Source organism: Chamaea fasciata, unplaced genomic scaffold (assembly GCF_029207755.1).
Source record: "Chamaea fasciata isolate MVZ Bird 193981 ecotype frontalis unplaced genomic scaffold, bChaFas1.0.hap1 SCAF_27, whole genome shotgun sequence".
Lineage (NCBI taxonomy): Eukaryota > Metazoa > Chordata > Aves > Passeriformes > Sylviidae > Chamaea > Chamaea fasciata.
In genome coordinates, this window is record NW_027094112.1 from 5,747,143 (window position 1) to 5,761,936 (window position 14,794).

Sequence of the window (14,794 nt, forward strand, 5' to 3'; positions counted from 1 at the left end):
CGGGCGCGGAGGGCTCAGCGCCCCGGGCGGGGCCGGGGGTCCCGGGGGTCCCCGGGGCTGTTCCCGGGCCCGGCCCCCATTCCCGATCCTCGCTCCCCCACCCTCGATTCCGCTCCCTCCCTGCGCCCTCCGGCCCCTCTGCTGCTTCCCGCGGCCCCTGAGCCCGGCAAGGGGGCTGCCTCGCCCTTTCCCCGTTTCCCCTCCGTCTCCCGCAGGCCCGGCGGGTTTCCAAGGCAACGGGGACGCCGCTGGGTGCTGCGACCCCCGACCCCGGGTGGGCACGGGCGGGAACCGCGGCACTGGCCATTGCCCTGCCTAGGGCACGTGTGTGTGCGTACATGTGTGTACATGTGTGCGTACACGTGTGTACATGTGCGTGTATGTGTGTACATGTGTGTACATGTGTGCACATGTGTGTACATGTGTGCACGTGTGTGTACATGTGTGTATATGTGTGTGTACCTGTGTGAGCCCAGGCACAAGGGACAGTGGAGTTCCACCATCAGAGAACATTCTGCTCTCACATGAGGTTACTCCTGCCCCGTGACTGACTGTCCTATTGCTAAAAGTCTAGCCAACAGGATAATTAATAAGCTAACAAACAAGCCGATTCTGTGAAATAGGATTGGTGACAGCTGGGAGGATGGGGAGGCCTTTCTGAACACAAGCATTTTTCCAAGATTTGCAGGATTTTCACCGTGTGTAAAGCAGTGGTTGTAGCGGGTGCTGTGCGCGTTGGATTCCCACACACCCGCCCTGGTTTTGGGTGCTTGGATGCTCTTCTCTCCCCGAGCCCTGCTGGAGCCCAGCTCTGCAGCCCTCTGGTCTCCAGCTGTGTGTGACTGTCCCACCGCTGGCTCAGGTCTGGAGTGGAATTCCTCATTCATTTGCATTTATTTGATGGCAGAGAGCCTGTTCACCGCAGATGCTCTTTGGGCAACGCAGAGTGACAGGGTTGGTAAATCACACCACTGCTGTCTCCTTGTCCAGTGAACGCTCCTGTGAATTCCTCGGTCATGTTTGTTGTACAGGGAATTACAGGCAAACTGCACACGGAACACGTCTCTGCAGCTGGGCTCAGGCTTTGGGCCGCCTCCAGTCAGCATTTGGCTCTCTCCTGTGGCACCACACTGTGTTCAGGAGCCAAACAAGAATGTTTATTCCAGCATTATAATTTTCAAAGATATTCCCATCACTCCATTGTGTATTTTCTTCCATTTATGGCCCACTGGAGGGTTTGGGAGCTTAAGGTAAAGTCCTCAGAGCTACAGGTTACTGCTGCCTTTCTCCTGGCTCATGGCCATTCTGGCTTCCTCGGCTGGTGTGAAACCACCCCCAGACTCCAACTATTTCTATTTATATTTAATTTGTATATATATTTACATTTAATTTATATATACATGTATTCCTGATGTTTTGCCCTGTTCCTGGGGAAATCCCAGCCCTCCAAACACCAGGGGAAGCTGCCTTTATAGTCCAGGCAGTGCTTTTGCTCGGTCTGTGGGACCCTGCTCCGCAGATCCACCACGCACCTTGCACAGCCCCTCACCTGTGCTCGGCTCATCAGCTCTCCATGGAACAAACCCTCGATTTCTGAAACCATCACAGCTCAGTTTTGCCCCTCTGAGGAGCGGGGAGCACTGGAACCCTCCTTCCCTGCTGCTGCCTGATAGGATCCTTCCTCTGCAAACAGGGAGTTGAGGTGCGTGTGTGGGAAATTTGGCTTCTGCAGACGCTGGAGGGATGGATCCTTTGGGATGCTCCAGGATCCCTTACCGGGGAGGGTGAGTGCCACGCGGAGAGAGCCCAAGGCCGTGTCCAGGGCTTGGAGCGAAGCCAATCCGCACACGCAGCTCACGGGAGAGAGGCCGGAAAAGAAAATTCCCGGGGGGCGATCGCACCAGCGCCAGAAAACGGACAGCTCCCGGGGCCGGCGCTGTCGGGTCGGGACGGCTGCGGGCGACCAGGGGGAGAGAGCGGCCAGCCGAGGGGAGCGGGGCGGTTTGGGCTCAGGGGCCGGCTGCACACAAAGGAGCGAGCGGCTGGAAGCCGGTTCGACGCCGGGAGCCAATCGCTGCTGCGGCCCCGCGATAAAAGGGCTCGGAGCCGGCGGTGGGAGCGCAGGAAGCGGCTCCGCTCCACGGCCGCGGCCTCTGCGGCGGCACACGGGCAGGAGAGCCCCGGCAGGAGAGCCCCGGCTGCGGGCAGGAGCGCCGGGCGCGGCCCCGGCCCCTCGGCTCGGCTCGGCTCGGCTCGGCTCGGCTCGGCGGTGAGCTCGGCTCGGGGCGGCGGGGGCGCGCCGAGACAATGCCGGCCCCGGGGCGGCAGCGAGGGGCTCGAACCCGCCGGGGGAGCCGGGGGGAGCCGGGGGAGCCGGGGGGAGCCGGGGGGAGCCGGGGGAGCCGGGGGAGCCGGGGGGACGGAGAGAGGGAGGCAGGGGGAAGGCACGGAGAGGAGCGAGGAAGGCAGAGCCCCGGGAGCGGCGGCGCCGGGCAGGAGCCGCCCCGGGAGCGGGGCTCATCCCGGGGCTCATCCCGGGGCTCATCCCGGGGCTCATCCCGGGGCTCATCCCGGAGCCCCCGCTCGGCTCCCGGAGGAGGCTCGGCCGAGGCGGCGGCGGGGGCGGGTCTGGGGGCTCGGAGTCCGGGACTGCCGGGGGCCGGGGGCCGGGAGGCGCCGCCGGAGCCCCGGAGCCGGGCGGGGAGCGGCGCTGGGGACCGGGGCGAGCTCCCCGTGCCCCGGGCGAGGGGCCGGTACCCGGTGCGGCCGGCAGGCCCCTGCTGGCCGCAGCTGCTCCGGGGGGCCGCATCTGGGGCGTATTTCGGGGCTCACGCTCCCCGTTTGGGCTGTAATTCCCTCTTTGTTGTGCGCTGCAGTACATGCCGGAGGGGGGCCGGACAGATCCATTTTATTAAGCTGATCAGAATGAGCAGAGATGGACGAAAAACCTGTTAGATCCCGACTCCCTTATCCCCGTTCGTTAATGCCTGCCGATTCCCGATGGTGTGTCTCCTGCCGCCTCATCCAGCCTTCATTTAAACCTTTCCAGCGACAGGTCTTTCATCACTTCCCTGGGGAGGCTGTTGCTTGACTGTGAGATTTAATAACAACACAAATGCCCTGGGCTCCGACATAACCCTTAACAGCCAGGGATCTCCCAGGGCTTCACAAAGGAGAGCAGCTCTGTTCTCATCGAGGGGAGGGGGAGAAAAGGGAACAGAAGAAAAAAAGAAATTATTTATCCACTGCCACCCAAAATTAGCAGCAGATTTAGGAATCAAGCCCAGGTCTCCCGAGTCCCAGTCTGGCGCTGTAACTACTGTCTTTTGAGCCAGCCTGATCTGTCTAATCCCCTTGGATCGCTTCAAACAAGCTAAGAGACCTTGTAGATCACATTTACGATCAATTTTCTGCTGATTTTTTTTCACGGTGTTGGGTATCAGTTTTGAAAAAAACCTGATAATCCAGCCTTGAACATTGGGCTTTGTCCACCAAAGACGTCGTGTGAGAGCTCTCACAGGGAAGACATCTGGTGCCTCAGCTGAGCTGTTGTGTGTTTGAGGCCAGGAGTAGTGCATCTGCAGCATTATTAACGTAGATTACAAAATAATTGCAGGGCAATCGACCAAGCTTAGTCTGAAGCAGCCCCAGTGTTAATGTCCTTTCTAAACGGGAGCCCTGCAAGAAGCAAATTCCCAGTTCTAAGGTGAGGGTCGGTCAGAACCATTTTCTTGGGCTTTGCCAAGTGGCTGGATGCATCTTCATTCTTATACAGCTCAAACAAACAGGTTCCTGACCTTTTTTGGTCAGCAAAAATCCCATGAGACTTCTCATAAGGGAAGGGAATGCCTCTTCTGGTTTTCTTCAGTGGGCAGCTCCTGTGAGTCTTCAACTACCCTCTGGTCCTGGAGGGTGATGGAGTTTTCCTTTTCTCCCACCCTCATCTCTTGCAGGGTTTTGCCAGGCAGCTGCCACATCCCCCCAGGACCTGTCTGCTTTCCCCTCCCAGTTAAGTCATTTTTATCTGCCATCTGGGGGTGTTGCAGCGCTTACCTTGCTCTTAGCAAAAGCCCTGGGATGGAAAACATTAAATCTGGACAAAAGGATTATTGCAATACCAATGTTAAGCACACTTCAGACACATTTCTCACTCCTGTGTGCCCATAACCCTCTCCATATGTCCAGCTTGGGGTTTTCAGTGATAAATGCCTCAGCATGCTCTGATGTGCCCCTCCAGGGATTACTTTCCCCACTGCAGTCTTGGGGATTTCAGGGAACCAGATCCTGTGCTGAGCTCTATGGCACCTTGGATCCTAAAAGGGAGGATAGAGGTGATGGCTGAAAATAGCCAGGGCAGCTCAAAAAGAATGATATTTGGATAGATTTAACTACCAGGATGATTTTGGTCATGTTCTCTCCTTGTACAATCTGCATCTGGACAGCAAACAGCGGCTTTTGTAGGGCTTGTGTGGTGGCAGGGACCACGGAAAGGGGTTGTGCTGTGTTTTGGAGTGCCTGGAACTGGGCTCACTCCTGCTCTTGCTGCATCTGTAGGTGATGAAACAGCACAAGCTTTCTGTGGGGTTTCTTTGGGCTCAAGAAACGGGCTCACCCCATGGAATCAGAGAATCCTTCAGGTTGGAAAAGTTCTCCAAGATTATAGTGTCCAACCATTCCCCCAGCACTGCCAAGGCCACCACTAAACCACGACCCCAGGGCCTTTAGACCCCTCCAGGGATGGGGACTCCACCAGAGGAAATGCCAGTCCAAAGTCTGGTGAGTAACAGGTGATATTCCACAAGAGGAAACCAGCCAAGGTAACACTGAGAGGTTGTGTTAGAGGAAGGAGGAAATTACAGGCAATTACAGATCCATTAATTGGAGTATGAGGCAAGGTTGGTTTCTAGAAGAGGCTCTGGGAGGGTAATCAAAGACGTGCTGTTGGGAAGCAGAGTAAAATGCGAGGTGGTTTTAACACAGATCGTGTCACACTGGCTCAGTGTCTTCCTTGGATATGATAAATGACTTCTGAAACAACAGGGCCTCGTGATAGAGCCCCAAGGAAATGGTTCTTTTAGGTGGAGACAGGAAAAAGGGCAGGGAAGAGAGCAAAATGGAGGGAAGACACTTGGATTCTTCTGCAAGGAGGGATGTAAGGACACATCAGGCTGGAGATTTCAGGGGTGCTGGAGCTTTGCATCAGAATACCGAGGTCTGAGATCCCCCAGGTGCGGAGCTGCCAGACCAGCTCACCTGCTTGCATCATGGTGGCTGTGACAACAGAGCACCCACCATATGAGAACAGGCTGGAAGGATTCTGCTTCTCCAGAATGCGGTAACTCTTCCTGAATCCCAGGGCGAGGGATATATCATAAATATACGGTGGGAGAAGAACTAATGTCTGATGGTAAATGGATGCAGATTTGTGTAGGAAACCAGGAGGGGATTCCAGGTGGAGCATGGTTTATGGAAGAGGTTAGGGAAGGAGCACGAGCTGCTGTTTGCCTGTTGTGCTTGTTTGCACCAGCTTTGTATTGCACCTCATTAGCCCCTTCTGCAGGGCTTCCAAGGTTTCTCCCAGGGAAGTGCTTTTGTCTAAAGTCCAGCCCAAACCTCTCAACCTGCAATTTTTGTCTGGCACTACTGAGGGTTTGTCTCTGCTTGGAAAAGTCTCTTCTCATCCTCCTGGCAGGATTTCTGCTGTGCTTCTCTGCTCCATGTGAACTCCCAGCAAGACGGGAGACCCCAGGGAGCAGACTCCCTTCAGAACATGGTTTTTAATGGATGCCATGAAACACAGCCACAATCCCAGGAATGGGCTGCCTCAGTTTCTGCTTCTGGAAAGCAGGTGAATGCCAGTAGCATCCTCCTGGCCCATGGGCCCCCCTGAGGCAGGGACCAGCCCAGTTCCCCGGGCCTGGTGCTTCCAGAGCACCTCTTCCTCAGGGGAGGCAGGGATGAAAGCGGGTGGGCAGGGGCTTCCCTCGGGCTCCCCGTCATTCCTGTGGGTCCCCCATTGTTGCCCTGACAAAGGCAGCCCTGTTCCTCCCCACAGCTCTTCCTTGTCAGCGTCCCTCAGCATTTCGGCTGCAGATTTCCTGCCCCCTGGCAGCCGTTCAAGAGGCAAACGTGGGTGGAAAGGGGATTAGTGGAGCAGGCTGCTGGAAGGTGGCTCCCAGCTGTGGGTCAGGCAGGGTCAGCTCGTCTCCCCAGGAATCTCACCAGCAGGGTCGGGCTGTCCCCAGGAATGTCTGGGCTCTCCTCCACCCTGTGCCAAGCCAGCAGGGACCTGCCCTGGGTCCGCAGGACCGGTGAGGTCCAGTGGCTGGCTCAAAGCCATTCAGGAGCCAAGACCTGACGCTGAACTAAGGGATTCCATGCCTAAAGTAGGAGCTGTGGCCACTCTCTCCATCATCCCTTCCCTGGCACTGCGGAGCCTGGCTCTGGACTGCTCTGTCTGATGCTCGTTTTGCACCACACTGTTTCATGGCGTGGATCGGCTACGAGATCCCAAGACCGCAGAAACTTACCCTTGGGAGCTGGGGGATTCCCAGGCTCAGGAGACAGGCTCTTCCAGCGCCTGTTCACCTCCTCCCCACACTGGCCGGCTGAGAGGGATGCTGGCCATGGAGCTGGAGGGTGGGCACTGTCCTGTGTGTGGGTTTCACTGGTCCTGCAGGAGATCCTGGGGCCACGCGTCCCCGCAGCCACCAGCTCAGCCGGTGATTTCCTGGGGAAGGGCCTGACAGCCTCCCCGGGGTGTCTCCCCTGCCCGTGCCTCGCTGTGCTCCGGGGATGCTCCACGTCCTCCGGGGATGGAGGAGGAAGGGGGCCCGGATCCCCCACGCTGTGCTTTGCCTTTGGGAGAGCCTCCTGCCGTGGAGCAGTGATCCCTGCCGTAAACAAACCCTTCCCGGGGCTGCTGATGGGAGCCATATGGCAGAGAGGGGCCTCTGGCCCTCCGCAGTCCTGTCTCCCTGCGCCGGAATCCCACCGGCTCCCGGGGAGCCCCTCGGCCAGCACCGGGCGGGGCAGCCCTGGGGACAGCCGTGGGGACAGTCCTGGGGACAGTCCTGGGGACAGCCGTGGGGTCAGCCCTGGGGACAGCCGTGGGGACAGTCCTGGGGGCAGTCCTGGGGACAGCCGTGGGGACAGTCCTGGGGACAGTCCTGGGGACAGTCCTGGGGGCAGCCGTGGGGACAGTCCTGGGGGCAGTCCTGGGGACAGTCCTGGGGACAGTCCTGGGGTCAGCCGTGGGAACAGTCCTGGGGACAGTCCTGGGGACAGTCCTGGGGGCAGCCGTGGGGTCAGCCATGGGGACAGTCCTGGGGACAGTCCTGGGGTCAGCCGTGGGAACAGTCCTGGGGACAGTCCTGGGGGCAGCCGTGGGGACAGTCCTGGGGACAGTCCTGGGGGCAGCCGTGGGGACAGCCATGGGGACAGTCCTGGGGACAGTCCTGGGGTCAGCCGTGGGAACAGTCCTGGGGACAGTCCTGGGGGCAGCCGTGGGGACAGCCCTGGGGACAGTCCTGGGGGCAGCCGTGGGGACAGCCATGGGGTCAGCCATGGGAACAGTCCTGGGGACAGCCGTGGGGTCAGCCGTGGGGACAGCCGTGGGAACAGTCCTGGGGACAGCCCTGGGGACAGTCCTGGGGACAGTCCTGGGGGCAGCCCTGGGGGCAGCTGTGGGGACAGTCCTGGGGTCAGCCCTGGGGACAGTCCTGGGGGCAGCCATGGGGACAGCCGTGGGGACAGTCCTGGGGGCAGTCCTGGGGACAGTCCTGGGGTCAGCCCTGGGGCCAGCCCTGGGGACAGTCCTGGGGGCAGTCCTGGGGACAGTCCTGGGGTCAGCCCTGGGGACAGTCCTGGGGACAGTCGTGGGGTCAGCCCTGGGGACAGCCCTGGGGACAGTCCTGGGGACAGTCCTGGGGGCAGCTGTGGGGACAGTCCTTGGGGCAGCTGTGGGGACAGCCCTGGGGACAGCCCTGGGGACAGCCCTGGGGACAGTCCTGGGGACAGTCCTGGGGGCAGCCCTGGGGACAGCCCTGGGGACAGTCCTGGGGTCAGCCCTGGGGACAGCCCTGGGGGCAGTCCTGGGGACAGTCCTGGGGGCAGCTGTGGGGACAGTCCTTGGGGCAGCTGTGGGGACAGCCCTGGGGACAGCCCTGGGGACAGCCCTGGGGACAGCCCTGGTGGTCCCTCGGAGACGGGAAGGGGGAAAGGCTCCTGCACCCGTCCTGGCTGCGGGAAGCGTGATCCTTGGGGGCAGGCTGAGGTCGGGCCTTGCCTTGAGCGGCCACCGCAGCTGTCCCCTCTCCCTCCGCCCGGCGCAGGGCCCGGCAGGGCGGAGAGCGGGTGCAGGAGGCTGGGGGAGCTCCGTGCCCGAGCAGCGCGGCCTTCCTCCGCTCAAACTCCTCCCCGCTTGGAGCCAGCAGTCACTCCGAGGGCAGGACCGAGAGAGGCTGGAAGGCAGAAGGGCTCTCCCCGTGTCCTGACCCCAAACCTGGCGCTGCAGGCACGGCCCGGAGAGGAGGACAGCGCCCGCTCCCGCTGTTGCCAGGCTGTGTAAGTGGCTGAGGGTCCTGGGGACCCGAGGCTTGGAGCAGACAGACGTAGGTTGCGGTCCCGGTCTCCGCTGTGGGGCATGGCCTCGGCTTCTGGCTTTGTCCCATTGCCCGCTCCGAGCCGGCGAGGCTTCCAGAGCTCCTGTGAAGGCTTTGTAAGCGTGTCCCGCGGCGCTGCCCGTGTCTCCACAGCCCCCGCGGAGGCTGCCGTGGGCCCCGCGCCCACCCTGTGCTCCGGCAGGAGCCATCACAGCGGCTGGCGGCCTCCAAGAAACCCCCCCGCACTTTCTCCCCTGTCCGGGTTCCCTCACCGCCTCAGCACACCCTTCCCCTTCGAGGTTTCGCCTCCTGCCCTCCAGCAGCTCCCGCGCCTGGAGCGCAGCTGCGCCCAGGGGCTCTCGCTGGAAACAGGAGAGCTGCCGGAGGGTTCGTGCTTGGAGGGCAGGGGGCCAGGGCAAAGGGGAAGGGGCTCGGGAACATCCAGGCGTGGGCTGGGATAAGGGGGTGAAATTGAAGGGAAAGGGGGTTGGGGGAATGAGGAGAAAAGAAACAAAGAGCAGGTGGAAGTAATCTCTTATCAGAGAAGGCCTGAATGGTTTGGGGTGAAGGGACCTTAAAGATCATCTCGCTCCAACCCCTGCCATGTGCAGGGACACCTTCCGCTCCGCCGGCTTCTGGGGAAGGGCACGAGGGGGTGAGGGAGAGCCTGGAAAAACCCAGGGAGAGAAGGTGGCTGGGCTGGGGGAGGAAGAGGAGCTGCAGGGAAGTTGGGGCAGGACGAGCATTTGTGACAAAGGCTGGGGCAAAGGTGAAAGGCAGGTGAGACGGGCTCCCCGTTCTCGTGCACCGTGTTGGAGCCGAGCGTGCACTGCGGGCTCCAGGTTTTCTGGGTCCCTCACGTTCGCTGCGGGTCTGTGCCGGGCTGGAGGACCCGACAGGCCCTGCAGGCACGGCGAGACGGTGCTGTCCCAGGGAAGGGGGGCGGGCAGGGGCTCTGGGGTTGGGCCTGGCCCCCGGCAGATGCTGGGCTCGGCAGCAGCTGCCTGCGAGCGAGCTCCGAGAGCAGGAAATAACAACCAAACCGCAGAGAAGACGGGAAATGGTTTTGATAGAACAGGGCTGGGGCTCGGCTGAGTTTGTGAAACGCTTGCACCCAGGGCTGTGCGGGGCACCCCCAGTGCCCAGAACCTGCCTTCAACCCTGAAAGCAGCCGTGAGTCTTGGGCGCTTTGCTGGGTGTAATGCAAGCCTGGTGTCAGCTGCTGGGGGTTTGGCAGCCCAGGAGCCCACTCAGACTCGGGACGTGTTTGCAAATGTCCCTGTGAGATGGGCACTGAGGAGACGCCCCTACCCCAAGCCCTCCACCCTGACGTGTCTCTGCCCTGGGGATTTCTCAGGTGTAGCCCAGTCCTCGGGCAGCAGGAGGGTCTTTGGGGTGGCAATATGAGGCCAAGGGGGTTCAGTAGGGCAGGAAAGCCGCCCCAGGCAGAGGGAGGTGCTGGTTTTCCAGCTTCCAGCTCATGGCCGTCATTGCAGAGCCTTCACCCTCCTTTTCGCTGCTCTGCTCCTCCCTTGGCAGTGTTCACTCAGCCCTGCAGCTCTGTCCTGTGTATTCAAACCAGGGCTCATCTTTCACGGGTGTTTTGAAGGTGAAGTGCGGTGGGGAAAACCCCCTGAGGAGCTGTCAGTGCCTTTTTAGCTCTTTTTTTTACCAAAAGGGGTGATCTGCTGTGCTGGTGGTTTTTTGCTGTGCCGGTCCCAGCCCTCCCGGGCGCTCAGCACATCACACGGGGCCACAGCTCACGGGGCTCAGCCTGAAGGCGACGTGGGCTCCTTGAGAAGACAAAATCCCCGTCACTTGCTCTGCTGAGCTGTGATCAACAAGACTTTTCTGGGCTAAAATTAGACCAAAATCACAGCCCCTCCTCCAGCAACACCCGTCCTTAAGTGGCGGCATCAGTGAAACGCGGGGTGCTGGTTGTGCTGCCTCAGCTTGGGGTCCGCCTTGCCGCCAGTGGTGTGGCCGTTGCCTGGCAGGTGCTTCCATCACATCACCTTCCAGGTGTTCAGAGCCCCAAACTCTCCAGCTGCTATCACAGCCTTCCAGACCTGCCCCTCGTGTCTGTCAGTCGAGTTCTGTGTGCCTCGGGAGGGCCCAGACCAGCAGCCAGAGGCTGAACTGCCCCAGAGGCCCCAGAGGCTGATCCGACCCCACGGAGGAAGCTCTGAGCCACACCAGCTCCTGCAGAGCTGCTGGGTTGGGGTGATGAAACCAGCCCCGCTCCTGATGACATTTCCTTTCCAGGTGTTGCAAGAGGTCTGTGTTGGACACCTCCGCAGGGAGCATCGACCCACAGAGTTCAAGCTCAGGATTAAACAGAGCGAGAAGGGAAAGGAACCATGTTCCAGGCCACGGGAGCCGCCAGCCCACCCCCAACTCATGTACGTGGTGTCCTGTGGTTTGTATGGGAACGTCGGCTGGGTTTGGGATCTCAGGGCGGGGGGTCGTACACAGAAGCTGTGTTCCCGTCCCGACATCTCAGAGTGATCAAAGGCACAGCCACTGCTACTCAGGCAACAGAGCCGGGGACAGGAATGTTCCAGCAGAAGGTGCTGTTTGCTGAGCACGCTGAACGCCAGCCTCAGGCTCTGGTCCATGCAGAGCTCTCACCCTGCGCTGTCTGGAGTTGCTGTCTGTTTGTTTGTGTTTCCATGGCTTTCCGTGATCACAATTGAGAGCTTTCGGGCTTGCTTAGGGCTGGAGCGATTGGAGATGGAAAAACATAAAGGTTCAAGAACATCTCCTGCTGGGACAGGATACGGCCCTGCCCCGAGGGAAGATCTATCAGATATGGGATGGAGAGTGTGCCTGATGGGGCCGGGAGGCTGCCGAGAAGTGACGAGCACCGTGGATTGCTGCAGCCTTGGGAACGGATGTGTCTCAGCTCCAGAGGGGCAGCATTTTCCTTAGCTCTGGTCAGCTGAGCCTGGAAACAGAACATTAAATCCTAACCCCGGGAGAGCACCTGCGGTTGTCCTTCCAGTGCCAAGGGATGCGACTGGTGTTACGCGGCCGGAGCCTCCTCACTGCCCATGTCCCACTGTTGACTTTGGCTGCGGCTTCCAGCCTCGTGGGAGAGAGAGGAAAATCGGGTCCCTGACCTCGGTCAGTGAGAGCAGCTGGGAAACGTCTGAGGAGGCAGCTCGGCCAGGGGAGAGTTTCCTGTGCGCCTCTTAGACAAACTGTTTCCAAAAATACAAAGGAGAAACGATGGGGAAGGACAAGGCAGGAGGAACGGGGGGCGGGGGACCGGCCTGGGGGCAGAGAGGGGCAGTGCTGGGCAGGCAGAGGAGGGACCAGGACAGCAGGGCGACATCCTGGGGTCCCACTGCCCCCGCCTTGGGAGCAAGCAGTGAGGGGACGAGCCAGCCCTGACTGCTCACCTTGCTGGAGTGACTTTGGGAAGGACGGAGCACTTCCATCAGTGCCGGGGGCTGAAACTCCTTGGGGTGGCTGTCAGGGGCCCGGCAGGTGCCCGGGCAGTGGCCCCGGGAGGGTTCAGCATGCGGGGCAGGTGAGGGGAGCAGGGGGATTTGGGAGGGATGAGCAGCTGCAGATGGGACACGGCGCAGAGAGACCCTGCCCTGGAACCTGGGGCACAGGGAGAGGCTGCTCAGCGTTTGGCTCTGGGCCCTGGTGCTGCGGGGCTGAAGTGCAGAAGCCCCAGAGCTCTGTGAGCTCTGCCCAAGCCCTTCTGCCCCTGTGCCCTCCCCACACCCCTGGGCCCGCGGGGCCTCGTTTCCTGCACAGCCCCGGCAGAGGAACTGGAAACAAAACATCTCCCTCGGGAGCTCTGGGACAGCAAGGGGCACCCGGCTGTGCCCAGGGGGAATGGGCCACTGCCCCCCGAGCCCGGGCAGGGGCCGGCGGGGCAGCACTGCCCGAGCCCTGTGCACCGCCAGCTAGAGGAGTCAATCGCCCCTCTCCAAGGGGCAGGAGCAGCCCCTCAGGGCAGAGCTGCTGCCTGGAGGTGCGTGAGCCACAGGTGATGATTTACAGGTGCAGGTCACAGAGGGGTTTTTTGTCAGGGGCTTGTGCCAAGCTCTCATTTTGCTTTCTCCTTCCTTTTCTAGGAGGCCAAGAACAGCTCAGGAGGCAGCACAGTGCAGCGCTCCAAGGTACCTTTGTTTTTTCTGCATCACAGGATCATCCCAGAAAGGCCTGGGTTGGAAGGGACCTTAAAGCCCATCCAGTGCCACCCGTGCCATGGGCAGGGACACCCTCCGCTGTCCCGGGTTGCTCCAAGCCCGGTCCAGCCTGGCCTGGGACACTGCCAGGGATGGGGCGGCCTCAGTTTCTCCGGGCACCCTGTGCCAGGGCCTCGTCCTGCTGATTCTTGGCGAGGCTGGAGGGGCCGAAAGCCCAAGGAGCGAGCTCCAACCCCGCCCAGCATCAGTGGAGTGGCCCAGGGAGGGTGAGGGAGGTGGGGCTGCTTCCTGCCCCCAGTGCTCCGGAGAATGGGGGGCAAGGAAGAGGGCAGTGGAGGGATCCAGGGTGTTCCAAACTCCTTCCTCATCCTCTGTCTCTCTTTGCTCTGCCCTTGGCCAGTCCTTCAGCCTGAAGGCGCAGGTGAAGGAGATGTGCACCGCCTGCCAGAAAACCGTGTACCCCATGGAGCGGCTGGTGGCCGATAAATTCGTCTTCCACAACTCCTGCTTCTGCTGCAAGCACTGCCACACCAAGCTCAGGTGAGCCAGGCTGTCCCCTGGTGGGACAGGTGTCGCTGCAGCTCTGCAGAGACCCTCCCAAATCGTGCCCTCCCCATCACAGCCCCTTGTCTGGCCAGTAGCCAAAGACCCCCAGCCCACCCACCACAGCAAAAGAAAGGTTTACCTGCACACCTGGGCCCGAGTCTCAGGTAAATCCCACCTGGTATGGAAGGAGAGAAGCTTTCCCTTGAGAGCAGCCCCAGGGGAACACGGAGCTGAGGCTGAGCTCCCCTGGGACCCCCCACCTCCACTCACAGCAGCCCCCAACAGCCTCTGCTGGAGGGAGGGAGCTGTTGGCCCTGAGGGTCCCGTCCTGCATGTTCCCCCCTCTGCTGTCCCGGTGTCCCCAGGGCCCCCCGCTCCCCCCAGGCTGCAGCTCAGCCTCCAGGGCTAACCCTGCCCTCCCTCCCCAGCCTGGGCAGCTACGCTGCGCTCCACGGGGAGTTCTACTGCAAGCCCCACTTCCAGCAGCTCTTCAAGAGTAAAGGCAACTACGACGAAGGCTTCGGGCGCAAGCAGCACAAGGAGCTGTGGGTGCACAAGGAGGTGGAGAGCGGCACCAAGTCGGCGTGAGTGGGGCCAGCCCCTGCTCCCGGAGCCCAGCAGAGCCGGAGCAGCTGAGCCAGGTGCTAACTGAGCTGATGTACAGCAGGACCTGGGGGGGACGGGGGAGCCCCCTCTTTGGAGGGTGCTCAGAGGGGTTCTGCAGGCCTAAGGACAGGGCACAGGTGCCCAGGGTGCAGCCCCCAGACCTGAGCCCTCTCTCTGCAGGCCCCTCTCCCCAGTGAGATCAGAGCAGAAACAATTGCCCCCCACGGGACCCCCAGCCCCGCTGATCCATTTCAGGCCTGTCACCGTGGAAAAGGAGATGAGCTGGGGGCTTACCCAGCCTGTGAGCCGCTGCAGAGCTCCCAGCTCCGCCACACCAACCCCGCATTGGATAAGGAGGGTCCTCGGTTTACATCAGCTCAGTTCAGCTGGGATGGTTCAGCCTTAACGATGTTGCCCTGCCATGGTTTAAGTGTCTCTTTTTTATATTTGCCTTTGACTGGTACGTTCTGCGCTGGAGCTTCGCGGCAGCTTCACACGCGCTCCTTTATTTTTATAATACAACGTTTCCAAGCCTTCCCTGTCTTGTCTTGTGTTCCCAGGGGCCCGGGGAGGTGGGACAGGTAGTCAGGTGTGCCTCCGACTGCCCAGGTACTGTGGAAGAGCTGCTGTCCAAGGAAGTATTCCCGGACAGCTGTGTGCGAGTGAGGCTGGGAGGGAAGGAGGCAGCCCAGCCTTCGTTGGGGAGTGCTCGGAGGGGTCCCGCAGACCACGGGGACTGGGCAGAGGTGACCAGGGTGCAGGCCCCTGAGCAGCTCTGCTGCGGGTTTGTGATGCTGCAAGCTTGGGGCCCCTTCCCTGGCCCCTTCCTTCTTCAGCAGGCTCAGAAAATGAAAGCAGAGCCCTCGGTTC

General features: G+C 60.9%; 1 protein-coding gene across 2 annotated transcripts; it reads left to right on the forward strand.

Annotated features, from left to right (window-relative positions):
- The first annotated feature begins 1,934 nt into the window (after positions 1-1,934).
- Positions 1,935-14,461, forward strand: LIMD2 (LIM domain containing 2). Of its 2 annotated transcripts, none has more exons than XM_066204921.1 (5): positions 1,935-2,269; positions 10,869-11,005; positions 12,698-12,742; positions 13,173-13,312; positions 13,747-14,461. In XM_066204921.1, the coding sequence occupies exons 2-5, from the start codon at positions 10,964-10,966 to the stop codon at positions 13,904-13,906; spliced, it is 387 nt and encodes a 128-aa protein (XP_066061018.1). In that variant the 5' UTR covers positions 1,935-2,269; positions 10,869-10,963; the 3' UTR covers positions 13,907-14,461. The 2 variants fall into 2 exon arrangements, with proteins under 2 accessions (XP_066061018.1, XP_066061017.1); XM_066204920.1 differs by lacking the exon at positions 1,935-2,269 and adding an exon at positions 8,376-8,565.
- Positions 14,462-14,794: the final 333 nt, after the last annotated feature.

Excerpts from the sequence above, each read along its gene's own strand:
- LIMD2 (XM_066204921.1), top strand. The coding sequence starts at position 10,964 with ATGTTCCAGGCCACGGGAGCCGCCAGCCCACCCCCAACTCAT. Across the intron at positions 11,006-12,697 it reads CCAGCCCACCCCCAACTCAT|GAGGCCAAGAACAGCTCAGG; the intron begins GTACGTGGTGTC and ends TTCCTTTTCTAG. Across the intron at positions 12,743-13,172 it reads GCACAGTGCAGCGCTCCAAG|TCCTTCAGCCTGAAGGCGCA; the intron begins GTACCTTTGTTT and ends GCCCTTGGCCAG.